This window comes from Caretta caretta, chromosome 1 (genome assembly GCF_965140235.1).
Source record: "Caretta caretta isolate rCarCar2 chromosome 1, rCarCar1.hap1, whole genome shotgun sequence".
In the NCBI taxonomy this organism is placed as follows: domain Eukaryota; kingdom Metazoa; phylum Chordata; order Testudines; family Cheloniidae; genus Caretta; species Caretta caretta.
In genome coordinates, this window is record NC_134206.1 from 161,552,527 (window position 1) to 161,577,617 (window position 25,091).

General features: G+C 43.1%; 1 protein-coding gene across 1 annotated transcript; it reads left to right on the forward strand.

The window, feature by feature from the left end:
• Positions 1 to 1,063: 1,063 nt before the first annotated feature.
• PSMG1 (proteasome assembly chaperone 1) lies at positions 1,064 to 24,054 on the forward strand. Its single transcript, XM_048866730.2, has 7 exons — positions 1,064 to 1,299; positions 3,711 to 3,820; positions 8,168 to 8,319; positions 8,916 to 8,978; positions 12,955 to 13,153; positions 13,796 to 13,932; positions 23,841 to 24,054. Exons 1-7 carry the CDS (start codon positions 1,169 to 1,171, stop codon positions 23,913 to 23,915), a joined length of 867 nt encoding a protein of 288 aa, XP_048722687.1. The 5' UTR covers positions 1,064 to 1,168; the 3' UTR covers positions 23,916 to 24,054.
• The last annotated feature ends 1,037 nt before the right edge of the window (positions 24,055 to 25,091 follow it).

A 25,091-nucleotide genomic window follows, 5' to 3' on the forward strand; every position in this document is an offset into this window, starting at 1 on the left:
GGCTGAAACTACTCCTAGTTGCTGCTGCTTCCAGTAAGGTTTTCTTCAAGTGAAAAACTATTCTCTTAGCTAAGAGGCAGCTTGGGCCAAGACCCAGACCCCCAGTCAGTGTTCCCTCTAATTTTTCCCACACAGGTGTGGAATGAATTTTGTTATGTACACCAATATGGAGGTGGTGTGTGACAGATGACCATTATATTAGCGCAGGTACCATTCATGTGGTGGCGGTGGGTTCAGGGCTGGGGCAGACGGTTGAGAGCTTGGGGTGGGGCTGGGGATGAGGGGTTTGGGGTGCAGAAGGTGCTCTGGGCCCCTGGAGGCGAGCACAGAAGAGGACTCCCGGCAGCACCCTCTTCCCCACGGCAGCTCCGGGATAGGTGCCCCTACGCTCGCCACAGCAGGTTTCAGCCGGCCGGGTTCCCTGAGCACCCGCCTGGGACTAAATAGGCGGCTGCGCAGTTTACAGAGACCTTAGGCCACAGTCCCCGCCCTCAGAGGGTGTCCGTACACACGGCGCTGGTAAGGCGACCAGATGCCCGGATTTTACAGCGACAGGCCAGAGAGCCGGGTGGAGCGAGCCTCCGCGGGCTGCGAGGCGCCAGCAGGGGGCGCCGCGGGGCTGACTGACTTGCCCCCGTTTCTGTTTTTTTACGCGCAGCCCTGCTGCGCGGGGCGGGCCGCGTGACGGGGGTCGGGTGCGTGGGTGAATAAACGTCACTCTGTCTGGCACCGCCCCCCCCGTCTGGCATGTGCCGCTCTGTAGCAGGCGGGGGCGGGGCGAGGCAGCAGTTCCGAGGGCTGGCGATGCTCCCCCTTCCCAGCCCGGCTGGCCCGTGCGCCGTTGTTTCTGCGGGGCAGGGGCGGGGCTCGCGCAGAGCGGTTACTCTATGGTATGCGCGGGGGGGCGGGGGAGTGTCACCCATTCCGCAGCTCGGTCTACACAGTGGGGCTAGAGCGGCGCCCGTCTCCCCCCCCTCCCCCCACCCCCGGATTGGGCTAGCGTGGCTCCACCTCACGAGGATGGGCCTCCCGGGCACAGCGCTCTATCTAGTCTGAGCTTCGTTGGCGCCTGCGCAGTCGCGGGGAGGGGGCGTGGCCAGCGTTCCTGAGCCGTCGGGAGTGGACTTGGAGCCGTTCCGCGAAGCCCTGTTGCCGGTGGGGCGGCCTGATGGCGACGTTTTTCGGTGAGGTGGTGGCGGCGCCATCCCGGGCCGGGGTGGACGACGAGGAGGAGGCGGCGGCGGAGCGCGAGGAGACGCCCGAGGACCGCGAGATCCGCCGGGGGCTGGAGAAGAAAAGGTAGCGGGGGCAGCGCGCGGGGGCGCGAGCCGGGGGCGAGCCCAGCCGGACAGGGCCCCACCCTCCCCTTCCAGCCCCCGCTGGAGCGGGCGGGCGCAGGGCGCGAGCTTGAGGCAAGCCCATGAGGCGCTCGGACGCTCTCTGTGGTGAACACGCGGGATCGGGCCCTGGAGCCGCGTTGTCTTTATAAAGCGCAGCCAGGGGGCGGCTGGGCCGGCGGGAGGGGGGCGATCCCTGCCAGCCGGATGAGAGCAGCCCTCTCGGGGGGGAGGCAGGTGCGGACTGGCCTGTGCTCAGCTCAGTTTCTGGTCTGAGCTTATTTTCCTCTCCTCTTGTCTCTCTGGGTGTCAGGGAGGAGTCGTAGCAGTGTAGGGCTGGAAGGGACCTCGAGGTCATCTAATCCAGTCCCCGGTGCTGAGGCAGGACTGGGTATACCTGGACATCCCTGATAGCTGTTTGGAGGTGTTTAAGAACAGGTTGGACAACGATGGGTATTCCACAAATTCTTTTGAGGTTTTTTTAAAGTGCTTAACTATCCTCAGAGCTGGGATTTTTTACTAATATGGAACCTAAATCTCCCTTGCTGCAGATTAAGATAATTACGTTGATCACCTGCCTCACCTGCAGGCTTTGTAACAGCCCTTAACTGTGTTTGAAGACTATCAAGTCTCTCTGCTTCTAAGCCCCCTCAGTCTTCTTTTCTCAAAACTAAAACATGCCTATTTTTTTTAACCTCTTAGTTTTATAAACTTTATCATTTTTATGTTTTTACTCGGGACTCTCTCCAGTTTGTCCACGTTTTCCTATACTCAGAACTGCACGCGCAACTTCAACTGAGGACTCACCAGTAGCCAAATAAAGCGGGACAAGACTTTCTGTGTTTCTATCTGACGTACCTGTTATTACACCCCAGAATGATATTAGCCTTTTTCACAACTGCATCACATTGTTGACTCATATTCAATTTATGGTCCACTATGACTCCCAGATTCTTTTCAGCAGTACTAGTGCCTAGCCAATTATTCCCGATTTTGTAGATGTGCATTTGATGTCTTCCTTCCTACGTATAGTATTTTGCACTCATCTTTATTGAATTTTGTTGATTTCAGAGCAGGTTTCCAATTTGCCAAGGTGGTTTTGAATTCTAATCTTGTCCTCCAAAGTACTTGCAGCCCCCCCAGCTAGGTGACACTTGCAGATTTTATAAGCATACTCTCCATTATCCAAGTCATTAATGAAAATGTTGAATAGTACTGGACCCAGGACAGACCCCCTGCGGGACTCCACTATATACATCTCTCCAGTTTGATTGCAAGCCACTGATTACTACTCTTAGATTATGGTCTTTCAACCAGTTTGGCACGTACCTTATAGTAATTCCTTCTAGACGACATTTCCCCAGTTTGCATATGAGAATGTCATGTGGTACACTCCCTGAGTTACGCAAGATCCGACTTACGCAAATTCGCACTTACGGAAAAAGTTCCATAAGCTAGAAATAGGAGGCGGGTTTTTTGTTTTTGTTTTTTTTGCGTAACGTTCGAGTATACGTTTCTAACTTAAACAAAATTCGAGTTACGCAAGGCTTTCCGGAACGGAACGATTGCGTAAATTGGGGAGCGTCTGTACTGTGTCAAAAGCCTTACTAGGTTGGCTTGACATGATTTGTTCTAGAGAAATCTATGTTGACTATTAGTTTGGGCTTGTCTACACTTACATTTTATAGCGCTGTAACTTGCTGGCTCAGGGGTGTGCAAAATCGCCCCCCTGAGCGCAGCAAGTCTGAGTGCTTTAAAACACTTGTGTAGATAGGCTCCAAGCTCTGGGAGCCGTGCTCCCAGCGCTCAGAGCTCATCACACTCACACTTCAAAGCGCTGCCGCGGGAGCGTTTCCGTGGGAGCACTTTGAAGTTTCCAGTGTAGCCATGCCCTAAGAACCCTATTATCCTCTAGATGCTTACCATTTGATTAGTTAATAATTTGTTCTAGTATTTTTCTAGGTGTTGAAGTTAGGTCTGTAGTTCCCCAAGTATTTTGTTCCCCTTTTTAAAACTCAGTCCTGTGTTTGCTCTTCTCCAGTTGTCTGAGACTTCACCTGTCCTCCGTGAGTTCTCAAAGATAATTGCTAATGGTTCAGAGATTACTCCAGCTAGCTACTTAAATGCCCAAAGGTGAATTTAACCAGGTTCTTCTGAATTGAATACATAAATATTCTTTCACCTGTTTTTTTCCCCATTTTGGCTTGTGTTCCTTCCTTTGTGTAAAACAGGATGATTCTCACAAGAACTATTTTTTTATTGTCTTTCTAGATCATACAGAGGGGTAAATGGATCTAACCTTATTGCACAACCTGTGTTCTCATCCACTGTTTGTTTTGTTTGTATTTAACCTATTTCTGTTTCTTATGCTAGGGAGGTCCACATCCTTTGGAGTTCGAAGTTAAGTGCATCTACTGGAAGCTTTATAGATGAGCAGTTTCCTTGCTCTAAGTTTATATTGGCGATTGGACATAACTCTGTAGGTAAGTGGTCCAGACTGAGAGAAAAGCTTTAGAAACTCTGTACAATTGTGTGGCCCTGCTCCCATTGTAACTTTTGAATACTGAGCAGTAACAAGTAGGAACGTGGGGAAGGTGTGTGTGCTAAGATAGCACTTTTCTACTTGAAGACATGTTTCATTTTGCTTTGGGTCTCACCATGACTGTTAAACTCCCTTTTATGCAAAGGCTAGCAGCAATCTGGGTGCCTGGAAGAATGGGTAGAGAATTGCAGTGCTCCTGCAGGAGGCATTCTGGCTGTCCTCTGGAGGGATTTTAATTATTTCCGTTTTTCATTCAGGAGATAAACTTTTTTAGACCTGATGTTGGTGAAGAGAACTTTCCAAATGTAAACTTTCCAAATGTAAGCACCAATATTTCTGCAGTTGTACATTGCTTTGCCATAAAGTGTCTTTATTTTATTTCTTTCGATACCTGCAGAAGGTAGCATTTAAAAAGACATTTTTAAAAAAGCGTCTATCCCATGTGGTTATCTGACACTTCTTTAAAAATGCAAATCATCCCATAAAGATGACTTCATCGATAATGTCAATTTCAGTCTGCCACTCAGAAGCTAAGAGTATGAGCAAAGGCAGGCCCTGAAAATTTTTTCAGTGGAATGGAAATAATCTGTTTTGGGATGAGTAGGGATAGAGTAACTTCTCACTTAACGTCATCCTGGTTAACGTTGTTATGTTGCTGATCAATTAGAGAGCATGCTCATTTAAAGCTGCGCAATGCTCCCTTTTAATGTTGTTTGGCAGCCACCTGCTTTGTCCACTGCTTGCACAAAGAGCAGCCTGTTGGAGCTAGCTGGTGGGGGCTTGGAACCAGGGTGGACTGGCAGCTGCCTATCAGCTCCCTGTGTGTGGCAGCCGTCAAGCAGGCTGTCAATTGCTAGGCAGGTCAGCTGTCCCTCCCACCACTGCCGTGTGCTGCTCCTGCCCTCTGCCTTGGAGTTGCTCCCGGGAGCCTCCTGCTTGCTGTGCGGGGAGGGGAAGGGGGTGGTAATGTCAGTGTGTCCCCCTTCTCCCCGCTCCTGTACCCGATCTCCACAGAGCGGGGTGGGGCAAGACAGGGCTCAGGATGGAGGGAGCTTGTTGGCAACAGCTGCTGTCTCAACTTGCTTATCTGCTTAAAAAGGCAGTGTACTTAGAGTGGGGTCAGTGTACTTAAAGGAGCAATGCCCGTCTCTCTCACTCACACACACTGTCTCCTCCCTCCATTTGTGCTGCCTTGTAGAGAGTGAGGCTATGTTAACAACAATGTGTTAACCCTTGAAGGCTCAGCCAAGTACGAGTTCATCATTTAGCAGTTAGTCATTCCCTGGGAAATATCTTACCCTCTTCCACCCTCGGACTCCACCACCTCAACCAAGCTTCACAATCATCATTGCTGTGTACGGTATTAAATTGTTTGTTTAAAACTTATACCATGTGTGTATAATAGATATAGATTGTCTGGCGAATAAAATTTCCCTGTAACCTAGACCCCCCCCCCATTTACATTATTTCTTATGGGGAAATTGGATTCACTTAACATCGTTTCACTTAAAGTAGTATTTTTTTCAGGAACATAACTACAACATTAAGCAAGGAGTTACTGTATACCTGCTTGCTCTGCCTTATAACAGCCAGGAAACTGGGAGGGGAATAGAATAATGAAGACACCTCTCTCTTGCAGTCTGAGTCCCCCACAGCCATGAACTAGTAGGAAAGAGGAAAAATTCCTTCCAGCAGCCCAAGGGTGGATTGGGACTTCAAATTTCCAAACCCTGTTTAAATCTAGTCTTGACCAGGGTTTAAAGATGTAGTGTGAGTTTGAACTAGCTAACATAATCTAACTCTCACATTCTAGAACTAGTTAAGACAAGGCAAGTTGTACTTTAGTACTTGCTAAGCTGGTCAAGATAAAGCTTGGTTTTTTTGCTTCCCCCATGGGTTTAGCTTGACCTGTTTAGCATATGCTAATGTACAGCTTGCCTTGTCTTAACTAGAATTTTTGCAGGCGTGTGCTAGCTTGAGCTAGCTGATGTGATCTGAAACCTTTAAATCCTAGTCTAAACAAAGCCTCTGAGAATGGAGCCTTGAGCAGAGTAGGGTAGGAATTCTAGCACCTTCGTTTCCTATCAACTAGGGATGGAATCTGGCTTTCTCACCAGGGATTTGCCCTTGGATTTGACTTGTGAGGGGGCCCCCCTTATTCCTCTCTTAATATTGGTGTCTGATTAATATGCTTAGCCTCTGGCTAGGTGGTGTCTGGTAAATTCTTCAAGCCCTACTTTTGATCACTTCCTGTAAATTGTGAAGTTCACTTTTGGCAAAAGCAGGCAGAGCCTTGCTCTGAGTCTTGGTGCTGAGGAAGAAGCTAGTACCAAAACCATGATGATGTGGATTAACAAGCTAAGAAAAGTTAAAACCCCTCCAACGCATTATTAAGGATCTACAACCTATCCTAAAGGATGACCCAACACTCTCACAAGTCTTGGGAGACAGGCCAGTCCTTGCCTACAGACAGCCCCGCAACCTGAAGCAAATACTCACCAACAACCACATACCACACAACAGAACCACTAACCCAGGAACTTATCCTTGCAACAAAGCCTGTTGCCAATTGTGCCCACATATCTATTCAGGGAACACCATCACAGGGCCTAATAACATCAGCCACACTATCAGAGGCTCGTTCACCTGCACATCCACCAATGTGATATATGCCATCATGTGCCAGCAGTGCCCCTCTGCCATGTACATTGGTCAAACTGGACAGTCTCTACGTAAAAGAATAAATGGACACAAATCAGATGTCAAGAATTATAACATTCATAAACCAGTCAGAGAACACTTCAATCTCTCTGGTCACGCAATCACAGACATGAAGGTCGCGATCTTAAAACAAAAAAACTTCAAATCCAGACTCCAGCGAGAAACTGCTGAATTGGAATTCATTTGCAAATTGGATACTATTAATTTAGGCTTAAATAGAGACTGGGAGTGGCTAAGTCATTATGCAAGGTAGCCTGTTTCCTCTTGTTTTTTCCTACGCCCCCCCCCCCCCCCCCGATGTTCTGGTTTAACTTGGATTTAAACTTGGAGAGTGGTCAGTTTAGATGAGCTATTACCAGCAGGAGAGTGAGTTTGTGTGTGTATGGGGGTGGGGGGGATGTGAGAAAACCTGGATTTATGCAGGAAATAGCCCGACTTGATTATGTAAAGAGTTGTCACTTTGGATGGGCTAGCACCAGCAGGAGAGTGAATTTGTGTGGGGGGGTGGAGGGTGAGAAAACCTGGATTTGTGCTGGAAATGGCCCACCTGATGATCACTTTAGATAAGCTATTACCAGCAGGACAGTGGGGTGGGAGGAGGTATTGTTTCATGATCTCTGTGTGTATATAAAGTCTGCTGCAGTTTCCACGGTATACATCTGATGAAGTGAGCTGTAGCTCACGAAAGCTCATGCTCAAATAAATTGGTTAGTCTCTAAGGTGCTACAAGTACTCCTTTTCTTTTTGCGAATACAGACTAACACGGCTGTTACTCTGAAACCTAAGAAAAGTTGCTTCACTCATTAAGACAAAAGTGCAAGTAGTATTTGAACAGTGCACTCCTGCTATTTCCACTACTTGGGTTTGATTTGTTTCAGAATTGAAAATCACATCATGGTCCCTGTGATGGAGGCTTATATTGCATGACTGTAGCACTCATTCCCTGGGCTGTTGGAAATAGCTGCATTTTAGCGTGTTCTGTTTGAGTGTCTAATAATGGGAGATGAGTCTGAAAGGGAAACAATTCTGAACATATTATCATGTAGTTTCAACCAATTAACGAATGCAGTAGATTTGATACTGATTTTGGATGGAGATGGTTCTCTCTGCCATCCAGGCTGCTACCAAAGATTTTGTGAGGGCTTGAGGAAAACAGGGAGACAGGTCAGGATCAGTACAGAACTTGTCACAGTGGACAGTGTCTGTTGCCTCAATAACAAATAAGGGTCAAGCTTTTTCTGTTTATTTTGTAGTATCTGATGAGAAAAACAAAATATTTCCAGGTGACACATGCAGTATTTAGAATATACATAACATATATTTGATTAACATTAACTGAGATTTTTTTTAAATTCTTGATCTTTCCAGGTGAAAGGGCACTAGAGTTTATGGTTTTGTTGCAACCACTAGTGTGTAATTGATAATGAGTTCCTCCAAAAATCCCAACCACAAACAAACTGTAGTAATCCAGTTCAGGAGATTTGTGTAGAACAGTGATTTTTGTTTTAATGGGAATGTCTCACATATCTGATATTACTGTATAAACTAATACTGATGTTGTTCACAGCTTTCCTGTCCTCTTTTGTCCTGAATTCTGGATGCTGGGAAGCAGTTGGAGCTGTCAAATTGTGGAATGAGTGGTGCAGAACATCAAATACAACAAGTGTTCTTCCAACAGATGCTTTCTGTTTGTTCTACAAATTAATATCTGATCCAACAGTAAGTGGCATAATATGTATGCATTTAAAAATGATTCTCTCTCCCTGTTTGATTTTCTGTTGAGAAAGAGAGTAAGAGTGAGTCTTTTCAGCAAAGAAAACCAATAAGGTTGCAGTGTTCTTAGCTTACCACATCAAAAAAATTGATTTGACAGCTCACTTGACGAGGTTGCTGAGACATGCGCTGCATTTCAGGAAGATTAGGGTACTCAGTTCTGCCACGTAGCTATACTAAATTATGGAATTCAAGGTTACTTCTAGGTGTTAACTCCCACCTACAAAGTCTAGTGCTAATAGGTGTTCTCTGTGAACATTTTGAGTCATATCCTCAGTTGGCATAAACTGATGTAATTAAGCTACATTGATTTACATCGGATGAATATCTGGCCCTTTATGTACAATACAAGGAAGATTCATGGCAAGATGGAGTGCTTCATACCAGTTGCAGATGAAAAATCCTCATTGAAATGGTAGTAGTATATAGTGTGAGTGTAATCAATATCATGTTCATGTAGAGTCTGTCTCATATTAAAAAGATATTGAAAGGGACTGTAACTGAGTTGTCTGACTCGCTTGTTTACAATTTTGTCTTTTCAGGTATTGTTGTGCCAGTGCAATTGCTATGTGGCTGAGGATCAGCAATTTCAATGGCTTGAAAAGGTAAAATTTAGATTAACAGGAATTAGGTAAAGAATTTTTTGGGGGGGGGGGGCAGGGACCTCTTATAAGAAAAACAAAACACCTCTTCTTATAATGCTCAGTTATTTTCTATATTGCTTTCCATTCCCTTCCACCCCCACCCCGCAATACTCAAAAACTAAATGTTGTTTGAATTTTGTACCAGGAAGTTCTGTCAAATCCCACTATGGCTGGTACTGGTTGCGTCTGCTGTAATTAAACTTTCTAAAACAGTTCCAATAGAGAGAGCCTCTGTTTTCTCATACTCCTTTTCAGAAACATCTGCCTTTCAGGCTTAAATTTTCTGGGGTTGATTTCAACAGAGGTGAATTATTCTAACCGTGTTTGGGTTACAGGAATATGGAAAAAATTTGTGTGTTTTTGGTTGGGTTTTTTTGTTTAGGAAAGAAAAATGTAACAGCACTTGTACAGAGCTACGGCTGCCAAAAATAACTAGTTTGAAACTTAGCATGGACAAAGTCCTCACTGAGGAGTGTGTGTTCTTCTTTCTTTGAGGGAGAAGTGCTCAGTTCCTGCCTCTCTTGTTCCATCACTATAACTCTGCCCATTCTACCGTACAGAGAGGCTGCTGCTGGAACAATTTGCAATATTGTCAACCCCAGTCACTCAAAAGACATGAGTCAGGTCTGAAACTATTATGTAATCAACTTCAAAATCATGATATTCTTAAATAAATATTGGGTTCTTTTTGTTTGCCTTCTAGTTTTTGAAGTGTAGTGTACACTCAGATCCTATTTTTCATATTTTTTCCTGCAACCTCATGGGTTACAATTTAAAAAAAAATTTTTTTTTTAAGTGAAAGCTCAGATTCAAATAATCACAACTTCAGGAGCTGAAGTATTAACAAACACAACAGATGTTGCGAGGCTTAGGTAAAATCATAGGAGTTTGGTAACATTATGCAAATTACTTGTGTAAAAAGTTCGTGGCAGTCTTGGTGAGGCAGAAAGGAAAATAAAATGTGCTTTATAGATCTGCAAAGAGATTTTAAAATTGAATTGTACCCTTATATATATTAAAAAAAGTAAAGACTGGAGATTGATTTGTTTGCTTGCCTGAGAAATATCATCAATGTCATGTCTTTCCTAGTTTGGGGTTCTAGGAACCTTGTTGTTCTGAGCTCTTAAGTGACAATCTATGGGGCAGAGATGCTAATCTGTAACAAGTGTTATATTCTATTAGGCATTGCAGTTAAATAGATGTTAATAGAAACTTCAGCTTTCTTTTTTTGCTTAGCAGTTTGACTAAAAACCCCCCTTTTCTTCCTTTGCTGCTCTCTCCCCCCAATGCTCTGCCTTCAATCTCTTGTGAATTCATAATTTTGCTGGTTCTTCAGTCACTACAGAGTCTCTCCCAAGGAAAGCATAAATCATCAGAAGCAAGTCTCTTTTTGTTTTCAAGTTATAGGGTAACAAAACATTAATGTGGAGGATTGTCTATCTTTAGGAGGAATTTAGTATTTGGCTACCATGTACATAAATAAGAGAACTTCTGTAGCATATTTCCCATATTGTTCCTTGTCTTCTTCATGGTGATGAATCCTAAGAGGGTGGTGGGAGGGATATCTGCACATTTTTACTAACTAATCAGTTGTAAAAATGACATAACACCATGTAGAAAATGAAGCCATTTTTAGTAAGTGTGTACTGATCTTAGAGTAGACAGTAGTAACATCTGAAGGTTGTGTGTGGAAGAGTCAGGGATCCAAAAATGTATTCCTATTAGGGCTGTCAATTAATCGCATTTAACTCTTGTGATTAACTCAAAAATGTTAATTGTGATTAAAAAAATTAATCATGCTTAATCGCACTTATAACAATAGATTACCAATTGAAATTTATTGAATATCTTTGGGTGTTTTTCTACATTTTCAATATTGATTTCAATTACAACACCGTATACAAAATGCACAGTGTTCACTTTATTTTTTATTACAAATACATGCACTGTAAAAACAATAAACAAAATAGTATTTTTTTAGTTTACATCATACAAGTACTGAATTGCAATCTCTTTTTCGTGAAAGTGTAACTTACAAATGAAGATTTTTTTGGTTATATAACTGCACTCAGAAACAAAACAGTGTAAAACTTCAGAGCCTACAAGTCCACTCAGTCCTACTTCTTCTGCCAGTCATGAAGACAAACAAGTTTGTTTACATTAACGGGAGATACTGATGCCTGTTTCTTATTTACAATGTCACCTGAAGGTGAGAACAGGCGTTCTCATGGCACTTTTGTAGCCAGCGTTGCAAGGTATTTACATGCCAGGTGTGCTAAACATTCATATGCCCCTTCATGCTTCGGACACCATTCCAGAGGATATGCTTCCATGCTGATGATGCTAATTAAAAAAAATGTGTCAATTAAATTTGTGACTGTACTCCTTGGGGGGAGAATTGTATGTCTCCTCCTCTGTTTTACCCACATTCTGCATATATTTCATGTTCTAGAAGTCTCGGCTGATGACCCAGCACATGTTCGTGTTAAGAACACTTTCACAGCAGATTTGACAAAATGCAAAGAAGGTACCAATATGAGGCTTCTAAAACTAGCTACAGCACTCACCCCAAGGTTTAAGAATCTGAAGTGCTGTCCAAAATCTGAGAGGGACAAGGTGTGGAACATGCTTTTAGAAGCCTTAAAAGAGCAACACTTTGATGCGGAAACTACAGAACCTGAACCACCAAAAAAGAAAATCAACCTTCTGCTGGTTGCATCAGACTCATGATGAAAATGAACATGCGTCAGTCCACACTGCTTTCGATCGTTATCAAGCAGAACCCATCATCAGCATGGAAGCATGTTCTCTGGAATGGTGGTTAAAGCATGAAGGGACATATGAATCTTTAGCACATCTGGCACATAAATATCTTGCAACGCCAGCTTACAACAGTGCCGTGCGAATGCCTGTTCTCATTTTCAAGTGGTGTTGTAAACAAGAAGCAGGCAGCATTATCTCCTGCAAGTTGGAACCAACCTTGTTTGTCTGAGTGATTGGCTGACCAAGAAGTAGGACTGAGTGGACTTGTAGGCTCTAAAGTTTTACATCGTTTTATTTTTGAATGTAGTTTTTTTTACATAATTTTACATTTGTAAGTTCAACTTTCATGATAAAGAGATTGTACTACAGTACTTGTATGAGGTGAATTGAAAAATAGTATTTTTTTACAGTGCAAATATTTGTAATAAAAATAAAGTGAGCACTGTACACTTTGTATTCTGTGTTGTAGTTGAAATTAATATATTTGAAAATGTAGTAAAAATCCAAAAATATTTAAAATAAATGGTATTCTATTGTTTAACTGGTCGATTAATTGCAATTAATTTTTTTATTTGCTTGACAGTCCTAATTCCTATTTTTTCTGCAACATTATTTCTTGAGGTCAAAATAAATAAACCTTAAAAATTCCCAGGCTGTCCCTAGAAGTTCTCAGCAAATTTTAACTTCAGATAGGAGGAAATGAGAAATCTAAAATGTGGAAACAAGCCAAAAAAAAAAAAAAGAATTAGCTATTATGGAGTATCTAGCGAATAGATAAACTTGGAAATGTAATCTGAAGGCTCTTTCTTAATTTACACAATCATTCTGATTTCATATGGATTCCTTTCCCTATCCACTCTCACATTAGGAAAAGTAATCGTTCAAGTTTCTCTGCAGAAAGGGCCAACAATCTGAAGCCTACAGAGCAAGTCAGTAGACTTGACAGATGTGTAATTGTTACCTCCTCCTGTTTAGTAGTTTGTTTTGATTGAAGCTATAGAACACAGTAATTCCTGTTTTTGAGGGTGTGGTAAAACTGTCAATTAATTTGGTAAATCTGAGAGAAACTACTTTTTGCCATCTAAACTAAAATGAACCCAGTCTTCTGTAATTGGACTCCATTTCTGTATTACCATAAACCTCACTTATGCTGGAATTAATATTTTCATTCCAGGTTTTTGGCTGTATGCGGGAGGAGGATCTGCAAGTAACCATTCTTTCGACATGTCCTGTAACTGATTATAAAACTCCTGAATCCACTTTAACGCTTCCTTCTCCTTTTCTGAAAGCTTTAAAGACAAAAGAATTCAAAGAGAGAGTCTGTTGTCCACTGCTGGAGCAGCCAAATATTGTACAGGGTCTCCCTGCTGCTGGTATTATGCAACTTCATTTATACTCTTGCATTCATCCATTTATTTTTTTTTGCTGTATTGCAAGGTCATGCTTGTGTCCTATGCTAACCATTGACATTTATTGGTGAATGTTAATTTTGAACAGCATAACGTTTAACAGATGATCCTACTTTTAAGTTTATCCTCCAATATATAATTTAGTGAATGAGCCAGGAAGATAACATTAATTATCTTATTAATTATCTTGAAAATTAATTCACAGCACTTTGGCATTTTCCACATCGGTCTGTAAAACTGCTGAGATATACAAAAATTATGTTCTGTAATTAACAGCTTATACTGTAAAATGTAATGTTACGTAGTATATCTTGAACCAGGAGTCACCCAATGAAATTAGCAGGCATAAGGAGGTACTTCTTCACACAATGCACAGTCATCCTCTGGAACCCTTTGCTGGGGAATGTTGTGACTGCCAAAAGGATAAGAGTTAAAAAATAATTAGATATGTTCTTGGAGGATAGTCCCTCAATGGCTGTTAGCCAAAATGGTCAGAGATGCAATCCCAGAGCAAAATGATATATTACTTAACTTGAAAGAGATGTTATGCAGTGTGGATTAGATTACTTTGATGTAACAGTCTTTTTTCTTTTTGGTTATATTTAGTTCTGAGTTATTGTCAAGTATGGCAGATTCCTGCAGTGCTGTATCAGTGTTACACGGATGTCATCAAACTGGACACTGTTACAATTGAAGCATTCAAGCCTGTGCTTTCTTCTAAGAACCTGAAGAGTTTAGTCAAGGTAAAGTTTAATTTTAAAAATTAGTGGAAAGTTCTGTCACTTTGGCCTCCATCACTGTAGTATTGGAGTGTCTGAGATTGTAGACCGGGGTCGGCAACCTGCGGCGTGCGTGCCAAAGGCGGCATGCAAGCTGATTTTTAGTGGCACTCTGCTGCCAGCTGGGGTTCCGGCCGCCGCCGCCCACACTCAGCCCGCTGCCTGCCTGGATGAACAGAACCCCAGGCCGGCAGTGGCTAAGCGGGGCCGGTGGCCGGGACCCTGGCTGGCAGGAGCTGGCGGACGGAACCCCAGACCGGCAGCAGGCTGAGCAGCGCAGCCCGCTGCTGGCCTGGGGTTCTGGCTGCTTGGCCCCGTGCCAGCTGGGGTCTCGGCTGCCAGCCCCGCTCAGCCCACTGCCAGCCTGGATGGATGGAACCCCGGGCTGGCAGCAGTCTGAGCGGAGCCGGCAGCCTGACGGCGACCCTGCCTGACGGGCTGGTGGACGGAACCCCTGCGTGGCTCAGCCTGCTGCTGGCCTGGGGTCCCTGCTGCCATCCTGGATGGCCGGGACCCCAGGCCGAGCGGGGCTGGCAGCCGGGACCCTAGGCCAGCAGCGGGTTGAGCGGATCAGTCCGCTGCCGGTTTGGGGTTCCAGCCACCAGCCCCTGGCACACAAAACCTTAAATTACAGTAAATAAATGAAGACTTGGCACACCATTTCTGAAAGGTTGCCGACCCCTGTTGTAGACTAATGAGACTTAGATGTATAGTACAGACGCTCCCCGGGTTACGCAAGACCCGACTTACGCAAATTCAACCTACGCAAAAAGTTCCATAAGGCATAAATAAAATTTTCGAGTTGCGAAAAATATTGCGTAGCATATGGAAAGGTAAAGTACTGTAGTGCAATGTGCAGAGAAATACAGCAGTAACATCTCCTACAAGGGAAGGCTTTGCACTCTCACAGCCTCTCAGTCTCGTGTTATTTCAGTGATACTGTATTTCTGTTTCAGAGTAGCAGCTGTGTTAGTCTGTATCTGGAAAAAGAAAAGGAGGACTTGTGGCACCTTAGAGACTAACAGATTTATTTGAGCATAAGCTTTCGTGATGTAGCTCACGAAAGCTTATGCTCAAATAGATTTGTTAGTCTCTAAGGTGCCACAAGTCCTCCTTTTCTTTTTGTATTTCTGTTGTTTCACCCTATAATTTCATTCAAATCATGCCTGGAAAGCGACCAAGTGATAGCAAGTGTGCAGGACCAGTTTGTAAGCGAAAGAAGATTGATTCAGAACAGAAAATGAAAATAGTGAAAAAGTACAAAGGTGGACAAAGCCTGTCGTCAGTTGCTCGTGAACTTGAATTGGCTACCTCAGCAGTGAAAAGTATTTTGAATGATAGTGCACACATAAAAGAGCATGTGAAAGGCTCTGCTCCTTTAAAATCAACAGTCCTAATGAAGCAGCGTTCTGGTTCTATCTATGAAATGGAAAAATTATTAACAATGTGGTTAGAAGATCAGATTCAAAAACGTGTGTGCCTTAGCCTAATGATTATTCAAGCTAAGGCTAAAAGTATTTTTGAAGACATAAAGGGAAAATACAGTGATCCTAACACACAGTTTGTGGCTAGTCATGGGTGGTTTAATAGATTTAAACAATGCAAATTTTCACAATGTAAAAGAGAGTGGTGAGGCTGCTAGTGCTGATACAAAAGCAGCTGAAAAGTATCCCGAAGTGTTACGAAAACTTATAGAAGAATGTGGTTATACAGCACAGCAAATCTTTAATGTCGATGAGACTGGATTGTTTTGGGAAAAAATGCCAGACAGAACATACATTTCAAAAGAGGAAAAGACAATGCCAGGGTTTAGAGCTGCAAAAGATAGGCTGGCACTTTTGCTTCAGGGTAATGCAGCTGGAGATTGCAAATTGAAACCGTTGCTTGTTTATCATTCAGAAAATCCCCGTGCGTTTAAAGGCATTAACAAGGCTACCCTTCCAGTTCATTTCTATTCAAATCAAAAGACTTGGATCACAATGGCACTTTTCGAAGACTGGTTTATAAGTTTGTTTATCCCTGAAGTGGAAAAATTCTGCAGAGAAAATGACATCCCATTCAAGATTATGCTTATCATCGATAATGCTCCTGGAGATCCCGCACATTTAGACAGTTTTCATCCTAATGTAAAAGTCGCGTTTCTGCCTCTTAACACGACTTCGATCCTACAGCCCATGGATCAGGGTGTCATTGCTAATTTTAAAGCCTATTATCTACGAAGCACATTTGCACAGGCAGTAGTAGCAACTGACGGAGAGACTGGCAAGACTTTATACAATTTCCAAAAATCGCGTAACATTTACCTAGCCATCATAAACATTGCTCAGGCCTGGGCAGAGGTTACCCAAGTTTGTTTGAATGCCATATGGAAGAAAGTGTGCCCACAGTTTGTACACCGCTATAAAGGTTTCAGAAAAGATGAAACATAGGAGGAGGTGGCAGATGAAATTGTGAAGCTTGCCAAGCAGCTTCAGCTGGAGCAGACTGAAGCTGAGGATGAAGTTGAAGTAGAAGAGCCACGACACTTCAACACCAAGGAGATGGCACTTGCATTTTGTGAGATTGACTCTGCAATGGCAAGGTTTGAGAAGTTGGACCCCAATTCCTCACGATTCTTGAAAGTGAACAGAGGCATTGACGAAACGCTGGCCTGTTATAGACAGATATATGAAGAGAAGAAAAAGGCCACTATCCAGTCATCTCTCAATAAGTTTGTAAAGGCCTGCAACGTCCACATCTCCACAGCCTTCCACTTCCAAAGCCCCCTCTGGCAACCCCGATGATGTAATGTCTATCTCCTCCTCTCCTTCCTCATCTACAAATTGAACCCATTGTCATCCACCACCAAAATGCAGCCTTCAGTGTGCCAGGATAACAATAGGATTAAGGTAAGATATTTTAAATGACTGCTTCTTGGAGCAGCTGGTACAGGAACCCACAAGGGGAGAGGCAACTCTCAATCTAGTCCTGAGTGGAGCGCAGGATCTGGTCCAAGAGGTAACTATAACAGGACTGCTTGGAAATAGTGACCATAATATAATAACATTTAACATTCCTGTGGTGGGAAGAACACCTCAACAGCCCAACACTGTGGCATTTAATTTCAGAAAGGGGAACTATGCAAAAATGAGGAGGTTAGTCAAACAGAAATTAAAAGGTACAGTGACTAGAGTGAAATCCCTGCAAGCTGCATGGACACTTTTCAAAGACACCGTAATAGAGGCTCAACTTAAATGTATACCCCAAATTAAAAAACACAGTAAAAGAACTAAAAAAGAGCCACAGTGGCTTAAGAACCATGTAAAAGAAGAGAGATAAAAAGCCATCTTTTAAAAAGTGGAAGTCAAACCCTAGTAAGGTAAATAGAAAGGAGCATAAACACTGCCAAATTAAATGTAAAAATGTAATAAGAAAAGCCAAAAAGGAGTTAGAACAGCTAGCCAAAAACTCAGAAGATAATAACAAAGTGTTTTTTACGTACATCAGAAGCAGGAAGCCTGCTAAACAACCAGTGGGGTCCCTGGACGATAGAGATACAAAAGGAGCACTTAAAGACGATAAAGTCATCGCAGAGAAACTAAATGAATTCTTTGCTTCAGTCTTCATGGCTGAGGATGTTAGGGAGATTCCTAAACCTGAGCCATCTTTTGTAGTTGACAAATCTGAGGAATGGTCACAGATTGAAGTATCACTAGAGGAGGTTTTGGAATTAATTGAGAAACTTAACAGTAACAAGTCACCGGGACCAGATGGCATTCACCCAAGAGTTCTGAAAGAACTCAAATGTGAAATAGCGGAACTATTAACTATAGTTTGTAACCCGTCCTTTAAATCAGCTACTGTACCCAATGACTGGAAGATAGCTAATGTAACGCCAGTATTTAAGAAGGGCTCTAGAGGTGATCCTGGCAATTACAGACCGTTCTAATGTCCGTATCGGGCAAATTAGTTGAAACAATAGTAAAGAATAAAATTGTCAGACACATAGAAGAGCATAAATTGTTGCGCAAAAGTCAACATGGTTTGTGTAAAGGGAAATCATGTCTTACTAATCTATTAGAGTTCTTTGAGGAGGTCAACAAGCATGTGGACAGGGGGGATCCAGTGGACATAGTGTACTTAGATTTCCAGAAAGCCTTTGACAAGGTCCCTCACCAAAGGCTCTTACATAAATTAAGCTCTCATGGGATAAGAGGGAAGATCCTTTCATGGATTGAGAACTGGTTAAAAGACAGGGAACAAAGGGTTGGAATAAATGGTAAATTTTCAGAACGGAGAGGGGTAACTAGTGGTGTTCCCCAAGGGTCAGTCCTAGGACCAATCCTATTCAACTTATTCATAAACGATCTGGAGAAAGGGGTAAACAGTGAGGTGGCAAAGTTTGCAGACAATACTAAGCTGCTCAAGATAGTTAAGACCAAAGCAGACTGTGAAGCACTTCAAAACGATCTCACAAAACTAAGTGATTGGGCAACAAACTGACAAATGAAATGTAATGTGGATAAATGTAAAGTAATGCACATTGGAAAAAATAACCCCAACTGTACATACAATATGATGGGGGCTAATTTAGCTACAACTAATCAAGAGAAAGATCTTGGAGTCATCGTGAATAGTTCTCTGAAGACGTCCACACAGTGTGCAGCAACAGTCAAAAAAGCAAACGGGATAGAGAATAAGATGGAGAATATTTTATTGCCCTTATATAAATCCATGGTACGCCCACATCTTGAATACTGCATACAGATATGGTCCCCTCATCTCAAAAAAGGTATACTGGCATTAGAAAAGGTTCAGAAAAGGGCAACTAAAATGATTACGGTTTTGGAACAGGTCCCATATGAGGAGAGATTAAAGAGGCTAGGACTTTTCAGCTTGGAAAAGAGGAGACTAAGGGGGATATGATAGAGGTGTATAAAATCATGAGTGGTGTGGAGAAAGTGAATAAGGAAAAGTTATTTACTTGCTCCCATAATATAAGAACTAGGGGCCACCAAATGAAATTAATGGGTTGCAGGTTTAAAACAAATAAAAGGAAGTTCTTCTTCACTCATCGCACAGTCAACCTGTGGAACTCCTTGCCTGAGGAGTTTGTGAAGGCTAGGACTATAGCAGGGTTTAAAAGAGAACTGGAGGTTCAGTCCATTCATGGAGGTTAAGTCCATTAATGGCTATTAGCCAGGATGGGTAAGGAATGGTGTCCCTAGCCTCTGTTTGTCAGAGGATGGAGATGGATGGCAGGAGAGAGATCACTAAATCATTACCTGTTAAGTTCACTCCCTCTGGGGCACCTGGCATTGGCCAGTGTCAGCAGACAGAATACTGGGCTGGATGGACCTTTGCTCTGACCCAGTATAGCCATTCTTATGTAAATGCAATATTTTTAATTGTTGTAATTGTTTGTTTGGGTTTTTTTATGCTTGCACAATATACGTTTCCGACTTATGTAAAATTTGGGTTACACAAGGCTATCTGGAATGGAACGATTGCGTAAGTCGGGGAGCGTCTGTATTTGAGAAAGAGACAAACTTGGATTAACAGACCTTCCTAAATATAAACCTTAGAAATTGGAACACTTAAATTCCTTAAGCTGCTTCCTTCTGTGATAGAAGCTCTAGATTCACAAGAATCATTTCATTTTTGAATTTATTATAATCAGGTATTTAAAGGAATAACTTCAAGTGACTATTGTAACTAGAACTTCCTATAGATCTTATTAAAAGCCTCTAAGCTACTCCTGTTGCTTACTGATCCGTGAGCTAATATCTTACAACTGTGCATCCATAGTCAAAATGGCGCTATTCTATTAGCTGTGTATCAGATGAGAGCCATTCTAGATCTCATTTAAACATTATTTTGAAAACAATTTTTTTTAGTTATATCAACTTCTCTTAAAGCTGAAAGAGTACAAACTTCAGGGACATATTAATCATAAAGGGCCAGATTTTTAAAGGTATTTTTGCCTTGGTATGCTCAGTATTGCGACACCTAACTGATTTAGGAGCCAAAATCTCATTTTCAAAAGAAATTTAGGACCAAAGTCCCCTAAACGGTCAGGTCTTCTGAGTCCTAGTCTAGTGCTCTATCCACTGGGCCACACTGTCTCCATCAGCAAGCAAAAAGTTGAGTATTTTCCTTTTTTTTTTAAATGTTTGTTTACAGAATGGCTTCTGTAAAGTACTTGCCCTGCTTTTGCCAGTTGAACGTGAGTTTAAATGGAAAAAGTGATTGGTAGGAGAATCTTTGAAATGCTCAGGTTTCAGCTGTGACTGAGATGCAAATTCCAGGTTTCAGATACCACCTATGAATTTTAGGTTACAACAAGTCTTCTAAATTGATATTAGAATTTTGTTGAGGGGAAATAAAAATACAGCCTCCTTCCTCCTCCCTTTTGTGGGTGTTACTATTTGAGGGGGGAATACAGGTTAACAAGTCCCGGTGTGTGATTCAACTGGAGACCTTTGGAGCTTTCACTGGCTCTCTAGATATCTTCTTTCATAACACCTGACTCTTACTTATACAGTAACTCCTCACTTAAAGTCGTCCCAGTTACGTTGCTGATCAATTAGAGAACATGCTCGTTGTGCAATGCCCCCTTATAAGTTGTTTGGCAGCCGCCTGCTTTGTCCACTGCTTGCAGAAAGAGCAGCCCATTGGAGCTGGAGCTAGTCATGGAGGCTTGGAACCAGGGTGGACCACCAGCCCCCCTAAATTTCCTGTGCGGCAGCTGCCCAGCAGGGCCGTCCTTACTCATATGCAAATTTCCTGGTGGCTGTGCAGCTGCATTCTGCTCCAGCAGCCAGCCTGATCCCCTGGGAGCCAGCCTGCTCCCGCCCCTGCTGTGCACCCACCCCACCTCCTCCCACCCCTGCTCTGCCCCAACCCTGCCCCCACTCCTGCTGCAGCCCTGTCCCCACTCAACCCCTTCCCCTGAGCTACATCCACGGGGGACTGCAGCAGGAATCAAGCACACCCTGCACTCACCAGATGGCAGGAAGTGGAGCGACCCAGCCCGCTCCGCTCCACCATCTCCCAGCCATGCTGCTGGTGAGTGCTGGGGGACAGTTTCCCCCCTGCCCCCCGCCAAGTCCCAAGGCTGGGAGCCAGGGGAGCAGAGCGGAGCAGGCTGGGGCCAGGTCGCTCCACTTCCCGCCGCCCCGTGAGTGCGGGGTTGGGCCTACCCTACAATCACCCGGCGGTGGGAAGTGGAGCAACCCAGCCCCAGGCCGCTCTACTCCGCCGGCTCGTGCTGGGGGTCGGTTTCTCTCCTGCCCCTCAAGCCTGCTCCTGCACCCGCTGGGGAGCTGCGTAGGGCACCAAAATGGCTAGGGACAGCCCTGATTGCCGAGCAGTTGAGCTGTCCCTCCCCCCACTGCCGTGTGCTGCTCCTGTCCTCTGCCTTGGAGCTGCTCCCAGGAGCCTACTGCTTGCTGTCCAAAGGGTGGGGCGGAAGAGGGGTGCTAATGTCAGAATGTCCCCCGCTCCTGCCACCCCCACCCTGCTCTACAGAGCAGTGCGGGGGACACAACAGGGCTCCAGAGGGAGCTTGCTAGCAGCAGCTGCTATCTCAACTTGCTGATCTACTTAAAAAGGTAAGACACACCCCTAGAACCCTGACCAGGGGTATTCTATCTGCTACCCAAGATCCATAAACCTGGAAATCCTGGGCGCCCCATCATCTCAGGCATTGGCACCCTGACAGCAGGATTGTCGGGCTATGTAGACTCCCTCCTCAGGCCGTACGCTACCAGCACTCCCAGCTATCTTCGAGACACCACTGACTTCCTGAGGAAACTACAATCCATTGGTGATCTCCCTGAAAACACCATCCTAGCCACTATGGATGTAGAAGCCGTCTACACCAACATTCCACACAAAGATGGACTACAAGCCATCACGAACAGTATCCCCAATAATACCATGGCAAACCTGGTGGCTGAACTTTGTGACTTTGTCCTCACCCACAACTATTTCACATTTGGGGACAATGTATACCTTCAAATCAGCAGCACTGCTATGGGTACCCGCATGGCTCCACAGAATGCCAACATTTTTATGGCTGACTTAGAACAACGCTTCCTCAGCTCTTGTCCCCTAATGCCCCTACTCTACTTGCGCTACATTGATGACGTCTTCATCATCTGGACCCATGGAAAAGAAACCCTTGAGGAATTCCACCCTGGTTTCAACAATTTCCATCCCACCATCAACCTCAGCCTAGACCAGTCCACACAAGAGATCCACTTCCTGGACACTACGGTGCTAATAAGCAATGCTCACATAAACACCACCCTATACCGGAAACCTACTGACCGCTATACTTACCTACATGCCTCCAGCTTTCATCGAGACCACACCACACGATCCATTGTCTACAGCCAAGCTCTACGATACAACCGCATTTGCTCCAACCCCTCAGACAGAGACAAACACCTACAAGATCTCTATCAAGCGTTCTTACAACTACAGTACCCACCTGCTGAAGTGAAGAAACAGATTGACAGAGCCAGAAGAGTACCCAGAAGTCACCTACTACAGGACAGGCTCAACAAAGAAAATAACAGAACGCCACTAGCCATCACCTTCAGCCCCCAACTAAAACCTCTCCAATGCATTATCAAGGATCTATAACCTATCCTAAAGGACAACGCATCACTCTCACAGATCTTGGGAGACAGGCAGTCCTTGCTTACAGACAGGCCCCCAACCTGAAGCAAATACTCACCAGCAACCACACAACAAAAACACTAACCCAGGAACCTATCCTTGCAAAGAAGCCCATTGCCAACTGTGTCCACATATCTATTCAGGGGACACCATCACATCAGCCACACTATCAGAGGCTCGTTCACCTGCGCATCTACCAATATGATATATGCCATCATGCGCCAGCAATGCCCCTCTGCCATGTACATTGGCCAAACTGGGCAGTCTCTATGTAAAAAAATAAATGGACACAAATCAGACGTCAAGAATTAGAATATTCAAAAACCAGTCAGAGAACACTTCAGTCTCTTTGGTCACTCGATTACAGACCTAAAAGTAGCAATTCTTCAACAAAAAAACTTCAAAAACAGACTCCAAGGAGAGACTGCTGAATTGGAATTAATTTGCAAACTGGATACAATTAACTTCGGCTTGAATAGAGACTGGGAGTGGATGGGTCATTACACAAAGTAAAACTATTTCCCCATGTATATTCCCGTCCCCCCCCCCCCCCCCCACTGTTCCTCAGACGTTCTTGTCAACTGCTGGGAATGGCCCACCTTGATTATCACTACAAAAGGTTCTCTTTTTCCCCCCGCCGCCCCCCGACTCTCCTGCTGGTAATAGCTTACCTTTCCTGATCACTCTTGTTACAGTCTGTATGGTAACACCCATTGTTTCACGTTCTCTGTGTATATAAAATCTCCCCACTGTATTTTCCACTGTATGCATCCAATGAAGTGAGCTGTAGCTCACGGAAGCTTATGCTCAAATAAATTTGTTAGTCTCTAAGGTGCCGCAAGTCCTCCTTTTCTTTTAACTGTTGAGGGCTCAGCCGAGTGCTAGTTCATCATTTAGCAGTAAGGCATTCCCTGGGAAATATCCCATCCTCTTCCACTCTCTGACTTCACCACCTCAACCAAACTTCACAGTCGTCATTGCTGTGTACCAACCCCCCATTTCTATTCATTCTTAGGGGGAAATTGGATTCGTTTAACATGGTTTCGCTTACTTGCATTTTTCAGGAAGATAACTACAATGTTAAGTGAGGAGTTACTGTAGTTCGTGTTTTAATCATATTGCTATTCACTGTAATAAAGTTTTGAGTGGGTATGATTGAACGGTTGTGTAACCTACTAGTGATGACTATTTCTTTATTTTACTAGGATATGTCCAAAAGCACAGAGATACTGAAGAAATTAGTGACAACCAATGAAATTCATAACAACATCTATACGTAAAGATAAAGTGGACATTTATCACCAATCAGGACATTCAAGTCTGATGTGTACTTTTGTAACTCCAGTTGTTTATTTGAAGATATTTTGGAATTATAGCTGCTTCTTTAAAAGTGGAATAAATCCTAACAGGTTTTTTTTATATTTTGAGGTACTCTTTTTATTTGAGCATTGTTCAATGCCTAGAGTGGCTTTACACATGTCAGATTTTCTTGCTTCACTAGATGGGAGTATATTTTTAACAGTTTATTAACCCAAAGAAGATGACTTTGGGAAAAATGTGCATTTCATCCTCTAAGTGGATCGAATGACTTGTTTTAAATATAGACATGCTATATTCAAAACAGAAAAGTAGGTTTGATATCTAATGATGTCATACTTTGTAAAATTTATTTTGAGTTATAAAAGTTGAGTTGTCTTAAAAATCTATGTGGGTGATCTGAATAAAGATACTCAGAAGTTCTCAAATGTTATATACAGAATATTTATATCTTAAAGACATATTGGAAATTTACTAATGCAAATGGTGGAATCCTGAATTGTATTTTTACACCTAAGTAGAAGTGGTGGGAACATGGAATTATCAACTATCTAGGAAGCAGGTGAAATACATGACTCCATTTTTACTTCCCTTTGGAATTTGCCTCAATATTTTAGCCACCCTTCTCTTACATAAAGAGAAATTATACTTCATGGTAGTCATATATTTTGCAGGCCAAAACTTTTCTTAGGTGATTCTTAGGTACTGCAGTAATACAAATGGTAATCAAAACTGACTTTAATATTAAAAGTCTGTCTACATCCATACAATAAAAATTTGCTTCAGCCATTTTAACTGAGTTGACAAAGGAGTAATAAGAACAACAGTCACCTTTATGCTGAATAGGAAATTTTCAAAGAGAAGCAAATAGTTTAAATGTTCAATATTTAAAGTTAAAATGATTTTAGAGGTTAATATTTTAAAAACCTATCACTTATAACGTTGTTCTGACTGTGTTTTTAAAATTAAATTTTGGAATTGGCATAAAGCGGTGGTACACTAACTGTATATTGTCCCTGCCCGTGTATTCAAAATCATAATTGCAAATGTGGCATGAAGAGTTAATATTCTGTTGCAGCCAACTGTATCAGAGTGCTGGTGCTACAATGAGAACTTTAAAATATATTTGGGTCATTTTA

Bases quoted from the DNA above. Each gene is read 5' to 3' on its own strand.
- PSMG1 (XM_048866730.2), top strand. From the start codon at position 1,169: ATGGCGACGTTTTTCGGTGAGGTGGTGGCGGCGCCATCCCGGGCCGGG. The intron at 8,979-12,954 runs GTAAAATTTAGA...TTTTCATTCCAG, and splicing joins AATTTCAATGGCTTGAAAAG to GTTTTTGGCTGTATGCGGGA. The intron at 13,154-13,795 runs GTATTATGCAAC...GGTTATATTTAG, and splicing joins ACAGGGTCTCCCTGCTGCTG to TTCTGAGTTATTGTCAAGTA.